This window comes from Prunus dulcis, chromosome 4, assembly GCF_902201215.1.
Source record: "Prunus dulcis chromosome 4, ALMONDv2, whole genome shotgun sequence".
NCBI classification, from domain to species: domain Eukaryota; kingdom Viridiplantae; phylum Streptophyta; class Magnoliopsida; order Rosales; family Rosaceae; genus Prunus; species Prunus dulcis.
This window is the reverse complement of record NC_047653.1, coordinates 16,821,455-16,829,868: the sequence shown is the minus strand read 5'-3', so window position 1 is coordinate 16,829,868 and position 8,414 is coordinate 16,821,455. Positions and strand designations below refer to the sequence as shown.

The 8,414-nt window shown below is 37.5% G+C and overlaps 2 protein-coding genes across 2 annotated transcripts; one reads left to right on the top strand and one right to left on the bottom strand.

The window, feature by feature from the left end:
- The first annotated feature begins 3,256 nt into the window (after positions 1 to 3,256).
- Positions 3,257 to 4,402, top strand: LOC117626749 (NAC domain-containing protein 2-like). Its single transcript, XM_034358573.1, has one exon. The coding sequence runs from the start codon at positions 3,257 to 3,259 to the stop codon at positions 4,400 to 4,402; it is 1,146 nt and encodes a 381-aa protein (XP_034214464.1).
- Positions 4,403 to 6,053: 1,651 nt separating this feature from the next.
- Positions 6,054 to 8,006, bottom strand: LOC117624863 (DNA-directed RNA polymerases II, IV and V subunit 12-like). Its single transcript, XM_034356353.1, has 3 exons — positions 7,830 to 8,006; positions 7,644 to 7,736; positions 6,054 to 6,382 (listed from the first exon to the last, which is right to left on the bottom strand). Exons 1-3 carry the CDS (start codon positions 7,867 to 7,869, stop codon positions 6,360 to 6,362), a joined length of 156 nt encoding a protein of 51 aa, XP_034212244.1. The 5' UTR covers positions 7,870 to 8,006; the 3' UTR covers positions 6,054 to 6,359.
- Positions 8,007 to 8,414: the final 408 nt, after the last annotated feature.

The window sequence follows — 8,414 nt, the reverse complement described above, 5'->3', positions numbered from 1 at the left end:
ATCGCCTTCCTTGCCCTTGCTCAGGGCGGCACTGTGCAGGTGCTATGGTTTTTGTCGATAGCCAAACTCAAGAAATTTTAACAAAATAAAGAGAACATAACAAGCATAACAGATACTTTTCTTTTTCTTTTTCTTTTTTTCTATTAAAAAAAACCAAGCATATTGGATGGGATAACTTTTTCATAATTCATATATGTGCAACAATAGTGTAGGAGCTGCGAATTATTAGAATTTATAGTAGCAGAACAAACATGATACAACGAGCTAAGAGTCTCTTCCCTTCAATAGATCTTCATACTCATTAATTAGAAGAAAAAGAATATTGTTATTTTAACACCTCTTATTTTCCTTTCTGTTTGAAGTGGAAGAAGAAGGAGAAAGGAACTACTTGAAACTTTTACTGTTTGAAGGAAAAACACAATTAAAAATTCCTTATGACATTGGAAGAGACATGCGTGCCAAGTTTCTATTTGCTGTTTGGTGCACAAGTAAGCTTGTGCAGTTGTTACAACTGAATCCCTATAGGGGCTTTTTTATTCCGGCAGCTACTGTGTGCCTGGGCTGTCGTAAGGTGCAAATTTTCCCTAGGTCTGAGTTCAAGAATTAGGCCCCGAGAATGCTTCGAAAGGGTAGCTGAGCCTTAAGAAGCACCTTTGTTACCTTCACCAGCAAAACTAACAGTCGCTTACAAATAAATTCTTAGCTTGGCATGAGAGGCTTGTGGCATGGAAGCAAAGCAATCATGAGTTTAGCATTAAAGAGAGAGCTGTGAGTTCTTATGAGAAATAGGGGTTCTAAGGAGAAAGGGAAGGGATTCTAAGTGGGTTTGTTGAAGAAAGAGAGAGATGGGGGTATATTAGGTGTGTTGAGAAGTTTCCGGCAGCTCGACGAAAACTTTGTCAAGCTTTGGAACAGTTTACCAAAAGGGAAAATAGGGAGAGAATGGAAGAATGGGGCTCGAAATTGCAGAGGTTTCAGAGGTGAGAGATAAAGCTTAATCTCCAGATGTGTGTTGTAGCTAGTGGTGAAGTAGTGGGTATGGTTTGAGTGAATTTCCAGCTGCTTGACAAAGCTTGGTCGCACCCTAGATGATGACTTTGCTGGGTAGAAGAAGCCTCCTTTTTATAGGCGCTTCGACCCCTTAATCTTATCGGATCTCCTTCTTGCTTTTCCTTCACTTTCTTCCATTCACTCCTATTTGGTGAAATTCCCTTAACCATAGCGCATAGGTAACAAGTCTCATAGGGTTCCAAGGTTTTTACACAGCTGGACCTCTCCATGTGGGTGAGGCTCCACCCGTTTTTCTTCTTGGTTTCCCTATTAGAGCTCGCAGAGGAAAAGAGAATGGATAGAGCTTTTGCCTAATGGATATTCCTCCTACACGTACGAATTCCCCCTGGTTTTGCAATGGCTTCATGTTGACTCCGCTATGAAGCTTTGGCAAGGGCTGAACACAACGCTAGATATTTTATTAGGTAATGGGCTGGACTTTTCCTAAGGTATTTGGTCATATCTTTTTTCTCTCCTTTATGCTTACCCACATATTTGGACTCAAGAAATGAGTTTGAGTTTTGGGCTCCCAAGTAGCCCAAAACTTCCATTTCTTGGCTCATCAATGGACCTCATGAAAGCTCGTTACCATCCACCCACTCAGCAAGCCCCGGGCATGTAGCGTGGCTAGGTGTAATAATAATAATTTTTTGCTTGGCATTGTATGTCGCTTGGCATGCTTGAATTTTGTCACTTTGAAGAGGGATATGACGCTTGACGGGATAATTAGCTTGGGCTCGTAAAGCCAGTGCTTATTTCAACTCTTAGCATGACAGAATGCATATTTATTGGCATGGCATGTGGGCCATGACTCGTGCGAGAGTGAATGACGAACTTTCGCGTTCTCCAAATCGGGTCTTTTCTTAATAAGACATTGCGTTGGGCCGGGAATTTATTTGGGCCCAACCCTAGATTTTTTGGGCCTCAACAATCCCAATACATTGTTATTGTTGATGTGTGACCCTTGAGCTGATATCTTGAAGGCAAAGTTACAAATTCTTTGAATTTCATTTTATAAGTTTTAATTTCCTAATGTAATTTGAGCCATTGGATCATAGTCCAAGTGGTCTCTTATCTAGCCTAGGATCTAGGTGTCAGATTAGGACAAGTGGAATCATCTCATAGGATGATAGGATCAAATGCTAGGATTTAATCTCTGTGTGAATCTGTTAGAGACGCATCTCACTTCTCTCTCTCATAACGATTATACTTGAATTTTGGAATGAAATGAACAGTAGCACCTTCAGCAATATTGCAGCTCCATAGCCGCATTTTCTCTGTAACTCTCATTCTCTCCAAAACACTCAAATCTCCATAAAAACTAAATACCAAAAAGCTATGAATTCTAACTGTTATTACAAGATATGACTGAAATAGAGCAGAAACAATCATGAGCATGATCTGTCGAGAAGTAGGGCTAATGCAGAGAAATCTAAACCAAGGAGAAAAACTTCAAATATTTAATTTTTTTAAACTAATACCCGTAGTTAAACCAGAATAAATCATAACCTGTTAATTTAAACTAATAAAACATAATCTTTAGTACGTATAGCCCACCTAAAAAAATTCAAAAAGGGGATCCCGTTTTGCAGATGTTTGACAGTCATCCATATTGTATATTTCATCACTTGTAGTTCATTATCTATGAAAATATCTCCAGATACCAAGACTTATCCTATTTGGGAAAGGAACAACAAAAACACAGAGAAACCAAAGGGATAGAGATGACGCTTGATATTGCAATATCAAGTAAATAATGGTTCATAGAAAAGGAGACTTTGAAATGAAAAATCAATTGTTTTTCTATATTTGATAAGTCCAGACAAAAAATAAAAAGGCATTAATGGAAAGAGCTCTTTGTATTTATTTGCACTATTATCGGATCTCAAATATTTTTATATTAATTTTTTTCAGTATTTATCGTCCCCTTATAACGTGGAGATATGACAACACAAATCCTCCCCGCATAAGATTTAGCTTCCAGTTGCCCTAATACTCCTATATATATAGGAATGGAAGGAAGATGCCTCTCACAAAACCCCAAGAAACTCATTACAGAATCACCACCATATATTAAAGAATCCAACACCCTCTCTCTGCCAACCAGCCTACATACTCATTTTCTTTCCATTTCAAGAAACCAAGATCATCTTTAATCTTCTCTTCTCCACAAAATTCGAAGAGGAACCTGCTACATAGCTTATATATGGCACCTTGTGAGTCTGCTGTTAATCTTCCAGTTGGTTTTAAATTTCGTCCAAGAGATGATCAGTTATTGGGATATTATCTTCTTAACAAGGTTCGTGGCACATCCTTTATGTATGAAAATGTTATTCCAGAAATGGATCTTTATGGTAAGATAGAGCCATGGGATATATGGCATGAATATGGTGGACACAACTTAGCCAAAGGTGAAGACCTTTATTTCTTCACCAAATTGAAGAGCCTGAGTGACAAGGACTCCCGCTCGGCTCGCACGATAGGGTCCGGGACATGGAAAGGTGAAAACTCAGGGACCACAGTCAGTGATCCGGAGAATAAGGAGAACGATTTAGGTATATGGAAAAGGTTTCATTATGAAAACCCTAAATCTGTTCAAGACGGTTGCTGGATTATGCACGAGTACAGCCTTCACCCTTCATTGGTGAAGCCCAAACCAAACTCAACCAATCAGTTTGTGCTATGCCGGATTCGAAAGAATGACAGGGGGAAGAGAAAGTTGAGAACTGCAGAAGAGGATAATGAAACCGACACTCCAGTACAATCTCAAAATAAGAGGCAAAGGCCGCAACAAGTGACTAGCTTTGAGGAACTTATCGGTGATTGCACTCCCATGTCTGAGGCTACTGGAGTTGGTGGGAACGTTTCATACTTGCCAACTGGACTCACTCAATCTCAGCCGGACAGCTCTTTTGCATCCCCAACAACTGCGGTCTCTTCCCAAGCTAGGGCAAACAATACTGATGACGTCAGCCAATTTCATGGTGGCGGTGATGGCGATGCCCTAATGAGCGATTTCTTGCTTTCGGACACCGCACAACCATTCACGGAACAAGCCTTGGGATCGTATGCAGTTTGTAACCAAGAGAGGGCGTCAGATGTTTATGAGACTCAACAAGGCCTGGTCCTCACTGACAATAATATTGGATATTGGCCTAGTCCTTTTGGTAGTGAAGAAGACCAAGTCAATGCGCTCGACTTCTCGATGGATTATGATTTACTCGACCACTTGATCGACTGTGATGATGATAATGATGGTCCGCGGCAATCTTCCACAGCACAGTTTATGGGAATGGGAATGGAGAACACTACTACTGCAAGTAGTGAAGCTAATATGTTCATCATAGATTGACCAATAAAGTCATGTACATGTACCTTCATTGGGTTGAAATTCGATTAAATTTATGTATGTTTCTACAAGCAATATAGAAAATGCAGGTTCTTTGGTTTTTTCTCTTTTTAAATGTTGTTGTTGAAGTTTTTGAGATCAAAAGCCTTGTTTGAGCTCTGGAAACAAAAGTTGTTTTATATCAGGAGGATTTATTTTAATCTGGAGTTATCAAAGGCCTGGTCCCATTACTCAGGAATAGGTCAAAGTGTCACAATAATTAGGTTCGTATTGTTTCACTGAAAAAGTCATGGTGCAGAACTTTGCTGAAAATATATATATATCGAGGTTGAATCATTTAACACTATTATTACACTAAATTATGAAAAAAAAAAAAAGAATTAATTTTTCTTTTCAATGGTAGGAAGTTTTCATGTTCATGATCCTTTAACTTGAATGTTCCAGTGTACAATGGAAGGGTTTGCATGTTCATGAAGATAAGCCAGACCTCCAAGTCTCGTCGTCCAGTCCAAATGATTTTGTAATTGATCACATAAGAGGAATATTTAGATTCATTTTCCTCAAAATTAAAAGAAGTTATAAGTTTTTATATTCCTCTATGAAAGAGCGAAAAATTAGATTTTACTAGCATACCCCCAGAATGGTTTAAGGATAGTATTTATCCAGATAGAGCACAACATAGTATTATTATTTCTCATACTGTTTAGTCTAGCAGAAACAGTAAACACAGAGATCTCTACCAAGTAGGACATTCAAAAATACAGAGGAGTAATAATAGCTGAGCAACAATTGTTCAATGATGATTATCTGAACCTCCTTAACCAATCCAACTTTGTCAAAATTTATTCAGAAACTACATCCAAGAGAGCAGATGACACATTTGAAATCAAGATAAGCACAACATGAGCAAAAGTTTTTTATGAAATCTATAACCAGATAGCAGAACAAATTGAAGCAGAAGACAATGACAACTCATACTGGAATAGCTTATGAGAAGAAGATCTACACAATATAAATAACATGTTGGAAGCATAAACTCCATGTGAAGCCAGAAGCATCATCATCACATGAATAGATCATCTTAGCAAGAAAATGCAACATCAATCCAAAGACCATCAAAGCAAGAAAACCAACTTTTTGGCTCCATAAGGCAAGCTTTTGACCTTTTCAAAATGTCCCTAAATTTTTTCACTAATGGACATTTTAGGTGTCCACCAAATGAAAACATAGGATTTGTGGTTGACGTTTTTGGACAGAGAGGAGTCGCGGTACACGTTTTTGGAAAATGCAATACATGTAAGTAAGACTGATCTTGTGATTGTATTGTATCAATTTTATTATGTTGTTTTGGAATGTATAAGTGGGCTATTGAGTTTGGATTTTGTCCATGCAGGGAACACTTCATTGTGCTGGATTTATAAGGGATGATGAAATTGACACTCTTAACTTGATGGTGGACAAACCAGATAGAGGAAGTCGATCTGGCAGAGAGAATGAAATTGGAGGTAGGTGGCTGCTTTGAAGAAGAAGTACAAAAGCCTAAAACCAATCAATAATAAACACGTGTATTACATTAGTGTCATTTCATAACATGACAAGCAATTTCAGGGCCTGTTACACTTGCATCAAAGTAAGCATGTGTACTACAACGAACTCATAACAAAAGGTTGCGTAACAAATCAAGGCACATGTAACAGTTATAACACAACATGCAAATTCAGTTCACAATATATTGGCCAACAACCAGAAACTAGAAACCGCAATAGAAAGTGAAGGCCAACTTCAGTTCACAAAATATTACAAAATATTGGCCATCAACCAAAATAAGCAATTTCAGTTCACTTGGAAAATTTCAGTTCATTTGGAATCCAAGTATTTTTCAGAAAACTGGAAGTATATAAAATTACACAAAATCCCCTTGAAACTCTCTAAGAAGCTTGCTTCTCCTCTTTGTCCTTCTTCAGCGTGCCTCGTACTGAACAACTGCAAAAACAACAATGACTAGTACAAATCAAGCATTGAATAATGTTATATAGAATATGATAGAGTGATTGACCTAATCAGCAAAGAAACACAAGACCAACACTTGTACAGTTGTACTGGAAATTGGACTCACAGCACCATCAAAATGCTAGCCAAAAGGGATTCCAAAGTGCTACATGAAGGGCAGTACAATAAAATAGAAAGAAAAAAAAAATGATAGCAGCAATACAACTTGTGTGTATGTCCTTTTTGTGTATTTCCAAAGATGGCTATATTAATATAACTTCTGTTGTATAACACAGTGATGCCATTATGACAGATGAGAAAGGAAATGAGTCTATATATAGCACATTATTATACGGCTAGCATAATTTAATGCTTTACATGAAGAAAATGGCACACCAAACAATTGCCTTTAATCAATCAGTTTAACCCTCTAGGAAGAAGAACAATGAGCAGGGAACCAAAGCCATATGCGCCTATTGTTTTATTCGCACAACAGATTGTGATTAGCCTACACCAAGATGCATACTGCTAAACTAATCACTGACCTTAATTAGTAGCAATTCGAGACCAAACTCAATTAAAAGAGCATAATTGGGTGCAATGCTTTAATTGACTTTGCCCTAGTAATCCCACTAATTAAGTTCAGTAACAGCATTGTGCATCGTGGTGTAAGCTAATTACAATCTGTTATGTGCACAAAAAACCATGTCTTCAAAGCCAGAATCCCAAAAACTAACTAAAAGTTCATTTCACTCTCACCAGTATCACCATTTGGCATCAACATAACTATTTTCTACAGAGCCCATAACTTTACTTACAAGTGATAGGCTCTGTTGAAAGTAATACTTTTTATTAGTGCTGCACAGATAACAGCTGCTAATTACTAAACATGAACGCATGAAATGTAAAGCATATCCACATCTTAAACTAAAAGGGTGGCAACCAGACGAACACAGTGTTTTTAAGCGGGCTTTTAAAAATTCAACTCACAATACCATTCCAATCACCAAATTTATGTACTTTTCAATAGCAAGCAAGTGATGAATTGAATATGCACCTTTTCAAAAAAAAAAAAAAAAATTTGTGAAAAAAAAAATTAAAAAAAAAAAAATTGCTTGCAACAATTCAAAATTCAAACATATACAAGTTAATTTCATGGAGGAAAAAAAAAAAAAAAGTTGATTTAGGAATCCCAATAAAGGATACATGGTGGTAAGGTAATATAACATATTCAGAATGAGGATAGGCGACTTACTGCGACGAGTGCGCTTCTTGTATAAGATCCGGTAACCGCATTCGCGGCACTGAATCACATCGTTTGGCTTCAAGGGAATCTCCATCCCACAATCTACAGCAAACACAAACAATGATTTAGTATCAGAAATCCTACTCTATTTCCTAGCCCGCCAACTTTCTCCAACAAAAAACGCAAAATCAGTACCTCCACAGATGTAGTAGACTGGCTCTGGCTGCGGATCCATGAGATTACCTCCACAGTAGTCGAGCGAAGCAGATGAAGACGTCGGTGGCGGAGGCGAGCGAAGAAGCCAGAAGAAGAAGAGGGTTTTTCGTTCGGTCGAGGAAGAAGAGGGTTTAGGTCGAACGAAATGAGAGAGGGGAGAGAAATTACTTATTTACAGGGGAGAAGTTTGGTGCTCACGGTTCTAGTCTAGGACCGGTGGAAGTTACCAATAAAATGCTGCCATCTGCAAAACAAAAAAATAATTAAATTAGACCTGTTAGTCCAATGAGGAATTTTAGCAACCTTCTCTCTAACCTTCTCTTTTGAACATTCTTCCTTTTTTATTTGACATGTGTCATTCTTCCTTTTTTATTTGACATGTGTCATTCTTCCTTTTTTATTTGACATGTGTCATTCTTCTTACACTTAAAATAATGTCATTAATATATTATACAAGCTAACTTTTGCTTTCCAATTACCCTTATTAAATGTATTCAATTTATCCAAAAAAATTTCACAACTTTCTTACCATCTTATTAAGTTTTTTCTAACATCAATTATTTT